The 14,058-nt window shown below is 48.4% G+C and overlaps 4 protein-coding genes across 4 annotated transcripts; 3 read left to right on the top strand and 1 right to left on the bottom strand.

The window, feature by feature from the left end:
* Positions 1-504: 504 nt before the first annotated feature.
* On the top strand, positions 505-1,267 carry PG998_014747 (uncharacterized protein; the record flags this gene model as incomplete). The annotated part of the gene is made up of 2 exons (XM_066881563.1): positions 505-658; positions 719-1,267. Exons 1-2 carry the CDS (start codon positions 554-556, stop codon positions 1,265-1,267), a joined length of 654 nt encoding a protein of 217 aa, XP_066723408.1. The 5' UTR covers positions 505-553.
* Positions 1,268-4,640: 3,373 nt separating this feature from the next.
* Positions 4,641-5,833, top strand: PG998_014746 (uncharacterized protein). Its single transcript, XM_066881562.1, has 4 exons — positions 4,641-5,223; positions 5,275-5,371; positions 5,420-5,555; positions 5,680-5,833. Exons 1-4 carry the CDS (start codon positions 4,717-4,719, stop codon positions 5,717-5,719), a joined length of 780 nt encoding a protein of 259 aa, XP_066723407.1. The 5' UTR covers positions 4,641-4,716; the 3' UTR covers positions 5,720-5,833.
* Positions 5,834-5,901: 68 nt separating this feature from the next.
* PG998_014745 (uncharacterized protein) lies at positions 5,902-7,451 on the bottom strand (the record flags this gene model as incomplete). The annotated part of the gene is made up of 5 exons (XM_066881561.1): positions 5,902-6,002; positions 6,051-6,264; positions 6,313-6,380; positions 6,428-7,130; positions 7,179-7,451. The coding sequence occupies 5 exons, from the start codon at positions 7,449-7,451 to the stop codon at positions 5,902-5,904; spliced, it is 1,359 nt and encodes a 452-aa protein (XP_066723406.1).
* Positions 7,452-8,426: 975 nt separating this feature from the next.
* Positions 8,427-8,879, top strand: PG998_014744 (uncharacterized protein; the record flags this gene model as incomplete). The annotated part of the gene is made up of 2 exons (XM_066881560.1): positions 8,427-8,490; positions 8,554-8,879. 2 exons carry the CDS (start codon positions 8,427-8,429, stop codon positions 8,877-8,879), a joined length of 390 nt encoding a protein of 129 aa, XP_066723405.1.
* Between the last annotated feature and the right edge of the window lie 5,179 nt (positions 8,880-14,058).

The following is a 14,058-nucleotide window of genomic DNA, read 5'->3' as shown; positions in this document are numbered from 1 at the left end:
CTAGCTCTGCATCCGTACAGTGGAGGTCGACGGGGCCAGGACCAGAAACAGAGCGTGAAAATATTCGAGCTCTGGAGGGATGCAGCAGAAAGAGATTCTAGGTCGGAAACAGTACAAACGGATGGCAGGGGATTCCAGGCTTTATGGTCGCGCGAACCAGAACTTTTTCAACAAATTGCTCCCCTCGCCCAGGATGCAGAAGTTAAACTTGATGATTTACCGGCTAGAAGAAGCACTTCCTCGTCGAGAAGCGGCGGAAGCCGGGACCGACAAGGCACGTGCGAATCTTTGAGCTCTGGATAGATGCTGCAGAAATAAAGTCATGCTGGATGATTCTGGCTCCGTATGAATCGGCTCTCTACGTCGGAAATGGTACAAGGGGAACCGTTGGGATTTTAGACTCGGTGGACGGATGCGTATCAATCTGCAAGTGGACGATGACCAACAATGGCACACGTCAGGACCGATGCGCGTATGTTTTCCTATCTATACCGTGATTCGCAACAATTTCGTCGGTGCCAACTCTCGTCGTTAGCTAAGCTACGGTTTCGCGATGTCTTCCGCAGTACCACTCCATAGGTTGGTGTTATTAGGAGAAGAAGGTGTCGGGAAAACCGCACTTGTAATCCAGTTCTACATACACCACTTTGTCCCATCGGTAAGTTGCTCCTAAATCCCCCCTGCATCTCATACTAATCAATACTTTGCTGTCCTACAGTATGACCCCACTATCGAAGATTCATACCAAAAACAAGTCGTTGTCGATGGACGGGCATGTGCAGTCCAAATCCTAGACACTGCTGGCCAAAAAGACTATTCCGTACTGCGTGACCAATGGATACAACACGGTCAAAGCTTCTTTCTGGTATATAGCATTACTTCCAGATCGTCTTTCTCAAACGTACGAGATCTCTACGCGAATATTCGACAGACGAAGGAATCACTAAATCCAAATCACCTCGGGCCCATACTGCTTATTGGGAACAAATGTGATGTCGAATCGGAGCGAGTGGTATCGACTCAAGAGGGCCATGCTCTTGCGCGCGAGCTGGGCTGCGGATTTGTCGAGACTTCGGCAAAGTACGGTATGAACGTCGAGGCGGCATTTTACGATACCGTGAGAATACTTCGGCGGGGGCGTACGGTGGCTCTCGCAGAGCAGCAAAGAGGTGCCAAAGAGGTTGATGACCCCTTCGCGGACGACCAGGATCAGCGTGTTTGGCATCAATTTCGAAGCATCCTTTGCCGCTACTGCTGCGTCCACTAATCAATGTGGCTTGGGACTTGTTTGTTGTTAGCGCCCGTTCATGTACGCTTCAATGACTAGTAAAATCTAAGTTAACTAAATGCATGGTAGTTGTCACGAGTATCTTCACGACCCCCACGGCTGATGCGTTTCCTATCCTTCTTCCTTTTTCGGCGGCTAAAACGGCTAGCCTTTATGTATCCGGTATAAACTTGTACAATGAACGTGTATGTCCGTTCCGCCGCCGGCCGGTCTCACATTCAGGAACGATTGCTCCTACCAAACGTGTTTCTGATCCAGTACAGAGGACCACCACTATCTCTGTTAGCGAATGGAGCCCTTAGGGGTCCGGAAGCCGAGCGACTTGGAAGCGAAGGGTCTCTGGCTCTTGAGGGCCGTGGCAAAGGCAGGTCCATAGACGAAAAGATAAAGCTATGCCATTGCGAACCACCTCGTTCATCAGAACTGCCCCGGGCAATCCGAAGCAAGTCGCCTAGGGACTTCAGTAGGTCCCACTGGCTTTGACGCAAGTTCGGCCTATGCCGTCTCGCACTTGAACGCGGTGTCCAAGATCACCCTGCCTCCGAACCCGATGCTGCCTCGTTTCTCTGAGACTGGCCTGCCTGTTCCCCCTCACTCCCCTTTGGCTTCAGGTCCCATCATCCCCTCCTCCCGTTTTTTCCTGGGTAGCCTGGATATCGTCTCGTGGGACGCAGGAGGCGCAGCGTTCGACTGGGGATAATCCTCCATAAGACTTGTGATAATACGATCCAAGGCCTCCAGGGAGTGGACTGCATCACCATGGACAGCATTCGGGTTGTGCACTGTCAAAAGCAGATGGTGTAGAATAGCAGAGAGCTCCATTCCAACATTGCCTGGACTGCTAATACCACCCGGGAAGCCCAGCCCGTCAAGTCCTTCTTGGGTACCCAAGCATGTGATTGGAAGGTTGGGGACCGGGGGAACAGACGGCGCGTGCCTGAATATATCTCCAAAGGCCCTGTGGATTCTATCAGCACAGGTTGACGTGAGACACCAAAGTAGCCCTAAGATCCAGGATTGCAGCGTGAAGAGGTATCGTACGATTGAGAAGGATGATCTGGCAGGCCAGCATTGGCACCAGGTCGGTATGTCCGACAGCTGCCACTGATTATGGTGAAGCTTCTCGCCCCAGAGTGTCCCGACTGAAATCTGGCTGTGCAGACTTGCGGATCTGCTACACTCTCTCCGGTCCCTCCAAGGATGGGCTGGGGACCGTTCCGACGGATCACACCTACCCCGTTGATGGCGCCCAATAGTTCCGGTGACCTTATGGCATACCCGCTGCTGTCTGGCCTAGCATGTTCTGGAACGCGGGGGCCTTGCCTGCTTAGAGACCAGTAGACTGAGTGGTGTCTAAAGCCAACACTTGATACATGCTGCGTATACCCTTCATTTTCGTCTTCATCATGATCTAACTCAGCGCCGCGGAGGTTGAATCGGTGGGAGGGATGAGTGGACCTAAATCAGGTACATCACCGTGCTCTTCTCTATGACCATTGTCTGGACCAATCTGGCAGAATAGCCGTTAGCTTTGAAGTAACCCGATGCCTGGAAAGCATACATACTATCTCGGTGGCACCGCGTGCTGCCGAAACATCAAAATGCCGAGCCTCTGTCGGAGCGTTGGGTGCCATGACCTGCTACCTCTCGTCTGTGGCCGGCCTAGCCTAGGGAATGATGTATTAATGATGCGAGGGATCGGTCCAGTTGTTACGAACCCTGTTGTGGCGTGCGGATATCCAGTCGAATGATGCCCTCGTCTCGATTCTTTTGCTGTTGTTGGCCATGGTAAGGTGGCTTGTTACTCTGTGCGCAATTGAGTCAAGTTAGGTAATACTTGTTTTTCATGCTTGTTGTCGTAAGGTAGACTTCAATAGAAGCAGACCACGCCTAGGACAGGACTTGAAACGATATGATGGTATCTTTCAATGGAATCATTCCAAGCTAGCAGCCCAGTTCAGGACTGGCATGCAACTGGCTAAGGCGCGGCAAACGAGAGCACTAGGAGTTGCGATGATTCAGAACCATGACAACAGAGAGGCCTTGTTCGTAATCTCCAATTATACTATTTTTGATCTATTCGCAATGAAACCAGAATTATCCAGTAATATTACATATATGGTACTGCCTTTTTGCTGCTTAAGCTCGAAGAGTCTCACAGGCTGTTCCCAGCCTGAATAATGTTGACCCTTACTGTGAAAAGTGGCATTGAGAGACGGAATGGACGCCGGACGGACAGCTTGTGATGCAGCCCATACCTATTCTGGTGCGCAGGACCAAAGCCAGATGTTGCCCCCCGCTCCGCTTGTACCGTTCCGACTAGATCGCTGGTGGCCTCAGAGCTAATCATCCAGCAGGGTATCTCCTTTCGCTGAATCCGTCGAGAGCTCGAAGATCCTCGCGCGCTCACAGCCTGCAGACCTGTTGGCCTACTGTTGGAGTGCAGAGTTGGAAGAGTAGCAATGACAACCAGCGGGCCAGGTCTAGAACCCACCGTTATTAGCGTAGAACCGGTTCGCAAGCTCGCGTCATTTTAGGACCAACTGCCCACTACTCCTGAACTGCGCAAAGACTTCTCAAGACACACCGAGCAGAATCTGGGCCCGAGATCCATCTTGCCAACATGGGTTCTGAAACCAGATCAGCAGCTCCCCTGACGACGCTCGCCCAGCTCAAACTCGTCATGGCTGACTTTCTTTCTCCAATACCCATAGCGAACGACCGAAGCTACTACTACTGTATTGAGTTACTGTACAGTACTGTGCTATTGGCCGTGCCTCAGACTGCATGCGCCGCTTCAGCTGCCGAGGATAGGATGCTGGACACTTGAAGAAGGGCCTTCAAGCTGGCCTGCCAGGAAACACTACCAACACGGCATCCCGAACATGAACGTGCTGACGGTACAGTAATGGTGACCAACTAAAAATAGGGCACGCAGGGCTTTAAGTGATAAGGAAGCAATTCAGATTAGCGTCAGTCGCTCTTTGGCTTCGCCGCCCGAGCGTTGATAAGTTGTGTGTGTGTGTCTGTATTATTGTCAAATCCAGGTCCCGTGTCCGGATTTCGATTAAGGGTTCTTGCCAATGAGGTAGTGCGGAGTATCTGTATAGCAAGCAATGGCCAAATTTTGTCGCAACACCGGTTGTACTCCAAAAACGACCGTTACACGCTGTACAGATACCCCGCACTACCTAGTTGCTATTGTCCTGCTTAAATACAGATCTTTGGGCTGGGGCACGAAGAAACCTCCGTTTTCTGTGGCCTCTAACCCTTCTGCGTCGTGCATCAGGACGAGTGCCAGAATTGTTGATGTCATAAATACTGCAGGAACGATTACTCCTACCAAACGTGTTTCTGATTCAGTACAGAGGACCATTGTGAGAGGACTGAATCACGCACACCAATATTACGGCTTGTTCACTGCTGCCATGGAACCCCTGGATGATTCGTACAAGCGCCATACTCAAATTACGGATTTGACACCACAAGAACTTGGTCTTTCGAAAGCGCCGCAAGGCACTGGCAAAAATGCAAGGGTTATTAAGCGAAAGGTTCGCCCGAGCCGTCGCTTACGAGCTGTAAAAATCGCTACACCTAAAAAGCAAGACGAATCTCTGATCTTGAAATACGAATCCCCACTGCACCACTACAAAATGTCATTCAAAATGGAGCTCGGTGTTCTCATCACATATGGGGTTAGAAAGCAGCCGCCATTTACTAGCGCCCATATCCAGGAGTTTCCAGCTTCTCGAATAGTTGAAGTGCTTCACTGGTATCGGAACCTTCGCCACAAAAGCCTAGCCGAGGCCCAGGAAGCTTTCTCTGCGGGTGAGATCCTTTACATTGTACTGGAAGAAACGGCAGTTACTCTGGAAGGTATAATTCGATGTCCGGCGTATCCTGATGTTGACCAACTGAGTGTGATTCTAAGCATGGTACAGATCCTTGTTTGGTGTGTCTAAGTGGGCTTAACTGACTGATGGCAGGTCCTGGGCGGGCTTTCATTCCTGGAACGGCAGCATTTCTTCATAAATCTTGATTGCAGTTTGGTTCTGTTGAGCAATGCCGGAGACTTGAAGATCGGTAAGCTAAGATCTTCTAAGTTGTTGACGTGTACCTAACTTCGCGTAGGACTTCATAAACCTACCCAGGGAATATCGGTATCTGAAGGAACCTTGCGAAATGCGCAGTTGGCCAGAACTATCACGAGCAGACTGATGTATAAGACCACAACCAGCCAATCTCACCATGCCAGCAATGCACGTTGGTCAGTGAACTGTGAGGCGAGTGGCTTTTATTTAGCTTTGAAAGATGCGAAATCCAGTACGGAGTTACTGCAGGTAATAAATAGCGTTCATCGAAATTCTATCTACAAAAACTAACTGATGTAGCAACAATTCCTCGCCAGACAACGCCCGAAGGAAACATTAAAAGATCTCATTCGCCTAGCGCAAGTCAGTGTGCCATACAATTACCAGATAGCAAGTTGTCCAGTTTAGAATGCTCAATTTAGCAGAAGACCAACGTGCCTTCTACTGCTTTATATCTAGTTGTCCTTAAAGTAGACCCGACAGTTGCCCACATCCGACGGCGTCATAGCTCCCTATGATGGTTCACTCTGGTTGATATTCTAACTCTTGGATCCTGATACCATGTTCGACGTACGGCCTGGTGGCATGTCTTAAATCATCTCTGAGCTTTCGGATGCCCGAAACTATCCCAAAATCAGCTATCAGACGCATGAGCGTATTGTTATCCTTACCTAAAATAAGCACATTTCCCGTTTCTTGTTTGAATTCCGACAAGACCCTCTCGGATCGTGTAAGATTGTTTCCTTCCCTGACTTGGGTAAAATGCCCCTCAAACTCTTGCCTGAGGAGATGTTCGAAATCTGGCGACCCTCGGAAAAGAGTGGCGCGGTGACCCCAAGGCACCTCCATCATCCCATTCTCGTGGTATATCGATATGGATAGAATCTACCAATCAGTCTTTGGACCTTAGCCAGGCGTTCTGGCAAAACTCACGTAACTTTCCCCGAGGGTGTCGTCGTCCAGAAACTCGTTCAGGAAAGGTTGTGCTGCTGCTACCAGCTCTTGGGAAAGTCAGTGCTGTGATTTCGCACAAGCGAACTGAGCGTACCTATTTGTTGGATCATCCATATGAGGTGAACTCGTCGAGTACATCCTTTCCTGTAGTAGTAGCCGTGGATGACTTTTCTCAGGTACGGTAGCATGGCAATGACGCCAGGACCACTTGCAATCAGGAGAACAGTTCTATAGTCGTTGACTGCAACGTTGGTGCCATGAGGACCGGTGATAAATGCTCGCCTTTGTACGCTCTGACCGCCTTGGCGCCTGCAGTGGCGCAGAAGCTTTCCAGTGAAACCACGTCGTGGCTGGATGATGAGTTCTATCGAGTTTTGGCCGACCTCAGCCCACGAGGCTACAACAAATGGATGCGACTGAGCGAAGGATAGAAGGCTCACGCGGGGAACACAAAGAAGCACGTATTGACCAGCATCAATCTCGCACGGCCGTGGCAGACTGAGGGTTATATGAACGAATCCGTGAGCATCACTAATGATAGCGCGGGTGCATGGCTCGCCCCATTTCACGTTCCGGTACACAGCCATGGAAAGGCGGATCAGCACCGAAGCAGTCAGTAGCCCTAGATAGGCAATGCAATATCTGAATCGCAACTTTCCCGAGTTCAGCAGATGGAAACAAACCCCGACAATAAAGACAGTCGCCAAAAGCCGATGGATCCAGAGGAAAAGCTCATAAGCTACCCTACGCAGCGAAGGTAAAGAAAGCAGGACTACGAAACATGCTGAGACAGCAGCCTATGCTAATTTCAGTATTTACCAAAAGAAAATGAAGGTGGGTCTTACAGAATATGCATATAGGTGTTTGTTGAAGTTGAAATCACCTCGCCCGGCGATAAATGATACAACGTGTAATAATATGTGGCTCAAAGACATGAATCCAGCAGCGCTGTGAATGCGTAAGACCAGAATTCGGTAATCAGCAAAAAGGATTGGCGCGAAATGGAGTATTAGGGGAAATTGGTTCAGCAGAGCCAAATCTCCAGCCCGTAATGCCGCAGCTGGCAATGAGGCAACCCGGAAGGTCAAGCAGAAGATATTGAGGCCGATGTACGTCATGGTCAACGCCACACGTGCTACTGTGGCGGAATCGATATACTGATGGCTTTTCCAGAGATAGCTATAAGCTAACCACTTCGTGATGCACAGGTGACCACGTCTTAATGCCCGCTTGAACCGAACAAGTGTCCTGAAGACGAGTAAGATAGAAAGCGAACTACACCACAATATGGCAAAGACTAACACAGGTTCTACCATATTCTCGGTGTTGTAATAACAAGGCTAGAAACCCGTCTGTTGGGACTGCAGTAATAAAACGAGACGCTTTGCTCAAGCTGAAGAGGGTTGGACATATTGTACGGTATGTAGAGTGCCGGATACATAGCAGTATGGGATATGACAGTTAAGGTCTGCAAGGAGTGGAGAGGCCGAAATTGCCGCTTCCAACGCTCCCATGGGGAGGTACTGGACTTTTGAGGCTATTTTCGGCAACTATGGCATGCTACGTCAAATCTGTCCATGAAATGTATTCAATCCAACAATGGAGCCAGTACGATAAGTTCTTCTCGCAACTAGGCACAATGAGAAACCTTCATTAACCGGTGCTCGCCTCCAGAAACCGTCGCTCCTCCAACTCGTAAAGACCGGAAAACATCTTAATATGCATAGAAGCCGACAATGAACGCAACACACAACAAGAAGCAAAAGGACAAAGCCCGAAAGCGGGGCGCGTCTCTCAGAAGCAAAGTAATAGAACTAGGCAAACATTGCGACATCTTGAGCGCGGTTATTTATTGGAACCCAACACACAAAGCTTTAGAGGCCGTTATGTATTTGCCAGACGGTCAGGTAGTACCGGACCTCAATCAGCTTGTAAATATCTCTCCTGTACCGTCTGTTGCTTTGTATTGACTGGCCTAGTTCCGCGATTTAGATACCACAGCGCACGCCCCGAGTGCACGAACCCTTTCAACACGCATAAATATATCACGTCGTCATCGACGCGCTGATAGGAACCTCTCTGATAGAGATCAAATGAGAGCAGTCCCTGCCCAACTGGGCGATCAGGAGAGCCAGGAATTGCTGGACAATCATGTTGGTATGTCATGCAGTCAGAGACAAAGATATCAGAAAGGACAGGCATTATTGATAATTCCAAAAGAAATAGCAGAGTCCATTACCAATTCCGAAATCGAAGCAACTACAGCTGCTTTACTGGGACGGCCAGAGCCACGTTATAGTCCGGGCTCAGCAGATACTGCTATCCCGACTTGTTCGACTGATGCGGCGGATTCTCGCAACAATCCATTTGACACACAACTGTTGAACGGTGACGATACAGCAGTATCGGGAGATTCATTTTGGGGTGGCGCAGAGCGATATGTCTACCCAGCTCTCAGAGTTACCAAACGGCCTAAGCACTTCAAGGAAGAGAGGAGCTCTCTGGCACTCAAAGTCTTCAGAATGCTTGAAGAGCTTACAGAGTGACAAATGTAGTATCTTGTCTTAACGCGACGCCCGACCTATATATATATATATATATGTCTGAAATACCGGAAGGTGAAGGGGGATACTACCTAAGGGATGTCGCCCTACATAACAACAGTCGAGGGTATTATAGAGTAATCCAGAAGTGAAATTATAGCTATAAATACATCTTAACCCAGATAGGCTTGCAGAAAGTTCAGAGTGATAAATCCCATCATAGACCAATGAAACCTTTCCATAACGTTCTAGATGGTTTTGGGACAGTATTATAGGTTTCTATATAGCGCAAAGACCTCACTACCTCTAGTCGCGTTACTATTTGCTGTTGCATTTCTATCACGCATCCTTTGGGTGAAGATCCATCCTATCTGTTGCGTCTCAAACTCCTGGATGGCCTTCCAGCGTTTCCTTCTAACACTTTCCAAGTCGGACGTACTCGTCTTCCAGACTTGGTGTACACCACTCCACTTGTGTTGTTACTCTCACTACGTCTCGTTGGTATCATGCGGTTTTTACTAACTGTCTCCCTTGTACGCGGTAGGACACGACGAGCCTCGCAAGACAGAGGTTGTATGGATATATGTGATGCCTGGCGCCGAGCAGGTTTCGCAGCGTGGTGTTGCGTGTTATTATCGAGCCGTCGTTTTCCGCCTGTTTCTACTCAATGGGATCAGCCATTCTGCCTTCGCACGTTCGGCTCCGGCTTACCCTACCATGTTCAAACGAAGTGGCTCGAATATGCTCATCATAAGCGGACGATGCATTTCCTGTAAGGGTAGCCATTGTTGGACAGGCGTGTGGGTTTACCGTACTTCTCCATAGGTCCATCAACCTTCTGTACGAAACAAACACCATAGTGTCGAATGAATCTATTTGCAGCCTGCCAAATTACGCACAATCGAGCATTATGCGCGGAGCCGTCCTCCATATATCATACCGCACCTTCCCAATTTCTGTTCTAAATCTAGCTCCGCTATCCGTTCTCGAGGGAATTATGGAGAGCTGTATAGGTTGGCACATCTACTTTTGACCACGCCAAAGCCCAGATGTCCTTTTGGACTTATGTATAATACTGTGCATATGCACTTCCGTTCCTAGAATGGAGAATACACTGTGTGCCATGCATCAAGATGCAGATTTAGCGGAAACAAAGATCCCAGCCCGGTCCTCTGCCTATACTGGCCATGAGAGGTTCCAAAAACGACGAATGATAAAAGAACTCCGGTATAGGCCCGCTAACACTGTCCTAATCCCGGCTAGTACTGTAAATACAACTTCCCGATAGGGAGCATCCAAGTGCAGGCTCTGTTTTGGGCCCTGACCCACCTATTATTGATCTCTCATACCTATTACGGTACTGTATGTGCAAGTTTCCGTTTGCGGACGTAATACAATGCCCTATTGGCGGCGTTAGTACAGTACAGTACAGCTAGACACACTGGGGTTTCCTCTACGTTTTGTAGAGTGCGACCCTGGCATCCCAATTACCAGATTTAGCTATCTTGGAGACCTCGGCACTTGAGAAGCCAATTCTAATCTTACTAATTACGTTGGCTTATGGCTATCCAATCTGCCATTAACAGCAAAAGGGGATTGCCGCCAACAGATCCGGTTGAGGCATTTGGCCCTCAGGGTTTTCAGCAACGTTCTATATGGTTTGGCTTCTTAATTCCATCTCTTATCAGTTTGATGTGGCCTCAGGGAAACTCGTTATGATTGCATGAATTTGTGATCAAGGCGTGGTCAGCACTTTGTCTTGAGTTAATAATGTGCGTCTATTTTCATGATTGCCCAAAGTGGTAATCTATTTGGAAATGTCCCGCGGCAACTCCAAAATACACTGTCGCAAAACTGGGGCTACCTGATTTAAACCCTTTCTCATGTTGTAATGGTCCCGTTTGCGTCTGTCGCAAAAGTACCTCGAACACCGTCTTGGCACTAACGTGACCCATTCGGGCGGCGCACACCACGCAGAGTGATCAGCCAGCTGATCACCTTCCTAAGAAGGCTTATTCCTATGCCTTCCAGTACGCTCTTGAAACCGTCCGCCAGGTTATCGACTTGTCCTTGGTTCGCCGTGAAAAAGGCGTATAATGGTCTCGTGTAGCTGTCGGCCAGCTTGAGACTGTGTGCTGACCAGATACAGCAAGAAGAGGAATCGTGTGGCTGAGTAGAACGGTATGCAAGCTAAGACTGGAATGAGGCATGACTCAATTAGAAGTATGCATGAGAGCATACACCAGTATTGAAGCCATCGAGGCAGTTGCGCTGGATCTGCTGTATGGAGTGCCTGGCGGGATGCCAAGAGTGGGAAGAAGAGCACGGCTGAAGAGCCAATGATTCGAAGAAACATATCAGTAAGGAACATCGCAATAGTTGGAGTTGGAATTATAGTGTGAATCACAGTGGTGCACACAACTCAGTGCATGTATTGGGGACGTAACCTCTGAGCCCCGGCTCCGGTGATAAGTCTTATATATCAGAACGGATTACTCCTGCGATACGAATATACATACATACATATTGAGGATAGATTGAGAAACAGTGCCGATCCTTGATACAGCCGTGCGTATTGTACTGTACGTCTTCTCGCGGTTCGTTCTTTTGCTCAAGAAGTTGACTTGCATCGGCAGACATGGTTTCAGCAACTGTTCAATACCATCTTACCTGCCAACCAGCAAGCACGTTACATGTATGTAGTGCATTGATTTCTCCAAAAAGGAAGAATTGCATTTACTTGAACCACAGAATTGTGAGAAGACGCAACGGTCAACAAGTCAAGACAGACTGTGGCCACTATGAACTCTTTCCTCCGCGACAGAGTCTACTTCTGCTTCGCAGATACTGTCGCTAGCGAAACCTGCGTCTCCGTCGACACCATGTACGCCGCTATGCTCGCAGGTACAGAGGCAATTTCTGCCTTGCTTCTCTTTCCCTTCTTCATTCATAAATCAATTGCAATATGTATTCTTGAATGGATTTATACTCGAAAAAGAGCCGGAGCTAGACACGGCAGATAATCATATTGACTCCTCTTAGCACTGCAATTGTTCCAGCCAGGTTTGTAAACAGATGTTTTGACCACAAATCCGGTCAACGTCGTTTTCGGCGTTGAGTTATTACAGTAACGCAGACCAAACTCTGTCAAAAGATCTGTCTGTAGACGCTTACAAGAACGATTGCAGCGCCAGGTAGAGCATATAGTATACCACCTGTCAGCAGCTTCTCTCCTCGAGCATGAAGTAATTCAATAGTCTTATGATCGAGTTATGATGCATAAGAAAAAGATAACAAAGCCAAAATTCGGCCCTGTACCTGTGGGCATAGCGGGGTACACGGTGTCAGCAGCTACCTCTAAAATCGGTCCAGAACGGAAACTGTCAAAGAACGTAGGTTCCGCTAGTGACCAAAAACGTTCGCTACGCGTTCTACAGGTACCCCGCACCACTTTGCTACCAGGAATCTCAGATTTGAATACGGACGCTGAACCTGATTTTCGCAGTACGTAAATGTCCCCGGGCTTGCCTGAATAGGCTGTTCTGCAACGGACGAAAGTCGCCGTTTACCTCTAGGCGGACAGCTCATTCTAGTTCGTGGCAAGTGCATAATTGACTCCTGCTCTAGGACACTACTATCATATATATAAAGCAGATTAGGTCTGCAACACATCAACGCTGTAATGACGAATATTTATGGTAATACGTCTACCTGTTACAAATCAAGCACCATAAACCGGTTTTACCATACGCTTACATGTTGAGACCGAATTGTACTACCATGCTCGTCGCGACAATATACCTGTTTGTCTTTGCTTTCTTCACAGACGCCCAAACCACTATACCCATCAGAGCAATCGAACATGGATCACGGCACAGGCCTCGTAGCTGTTCCCCACCAAGGAATTTTGAAGCGGCCTGTAGCGCCTGGTCTACAGTCCTCGATGACCGTCAGCGCATTGCGGGTAACTGCAGCGATGGGCAAGGCCGTTGGAAGTGGTCTGTCCTAGATCTGCAGCTGTGTATTGTTAATTTGAATGGGACACTGGCCCCGAGTGATAAGTGGGTGACCGTCGCACTCTGCCTCAGAATAGATTGCTGACGATTTACAGTGGAAGCTACGTGAGGTCCTGCGAGAGGTGCTACACAAAGGCTTCGTGCACTGGCGAACGGCTTTATGGGTGTGGTTGTCGCACGAACCTACTTCAAAATAGGACTATAGATGCCCTCATTGACCTAAGTAATTTACTCCTCCATCAGATCAGCCACGGTAGCTAATCACTTCCCCAGACACTGCTGTCGGGGTCCATAACGGCACACTTTGCTGTGGTGCGACAACAAGCCAATGCGGCTCTCTCCTTCAAGAGACGCCGACATGGGTGGATCAGGATTTGAAAATCGACAATCACAATTCGACATGGAAACCGCGACGACTTCGCAGTCGCAATACGCATAGCCTCCATCGACATGCACATACTTTCTGAGTTTACGAATGCTACCAAGATAGGAGATCACAATGTTTTTTTTCTCGCGGGAAAAAGGAGGGGGCCTGCGGAGGAGTACACTGTCAAAGCGCCTTCGCTTTCTACTTCTGAAGGCTGACAACAGACAGGGCCTTCATAGATTAAGTCAAATGTAGGAAGCATAGTTATAAAACCACCAGGTACAACTAGAATCTGGCAGTCTGGCAGAGAAAGGCGGACCGATAGCTGCTCATAGAATTTATTTGGTAGCTTAATTAAACTGTCCACATTTCCGCCTAGGTGACCCGTGATTATTTCTGACCAAGACGAGCGGAGACTGTCTCACTGTTGGAAAAGCACATTCATGCGCTTTCCGTAATGGGCTATCTCTTGGGACAACTTGCCGTTGTATTTTGGCCCCAGATCGTGCTGTGTACAATGTTCAAATAATCTGGGCCGGCTTCAGCACAAAACCTCTCGTGGCTAACAAGGTCATTTGAATATTCCCTTTGGCATTGGGAACTTGCCTGTGTTTATAGCCATGGTCTATCTACTTCTAAGACCAGATTTTTGAGAGCGCGTAAACCTGGCTTGTTGTGGACAGAAAATGCTGACCTATTTTTATTACAGACAATCAAAATATCTAGTTGCTTATAAGGAATAAATTCGTTGGAGGAGCTTGTCTACAAATTTACGACTGTACATACTTAAAGCTAAGTT

This window comes from Apiospora kogelbergensis (assembly GCF_038363985.1).
Source record: "Apiospora kogelbergensis strain CBS 113332 chromosome Unknown utg000013l_segment0_segment0, whole genome shotgun sequence".
NCBI lineage: Eukaryota > Fungi > Ascomycota > Sordariomycetes > Amphisphaeriales > Apiosporaceae > Apiospora > Apiospora kogelbergensis.
This window is presented reverse-complemented; position numbering and strand designations above follow the sequence as displayed.

Coding starts and splice junctions, on each gene's coding strand:
- PG998_014746 (XM_066881562.1), top strand. CDS start 4,717: ATGGAACCCCTGGATGATTCGTACAAGCGCCATACTCAAATTACGGAT. Junction 5,372..5,419: donor TGCCGGAGACTTGAAGATCG/GTAAGCTAAGAT, acceptor AACTTCGCGTAG/GACTTCATAAACCTACCCAG. Junction 5,556..5,679: donor CATGCCAGCAATGCACGTTG/GTCAGTGAACTG, acceptor TAACTGATGTAG/CAACAATTCCTCGCCAGACA.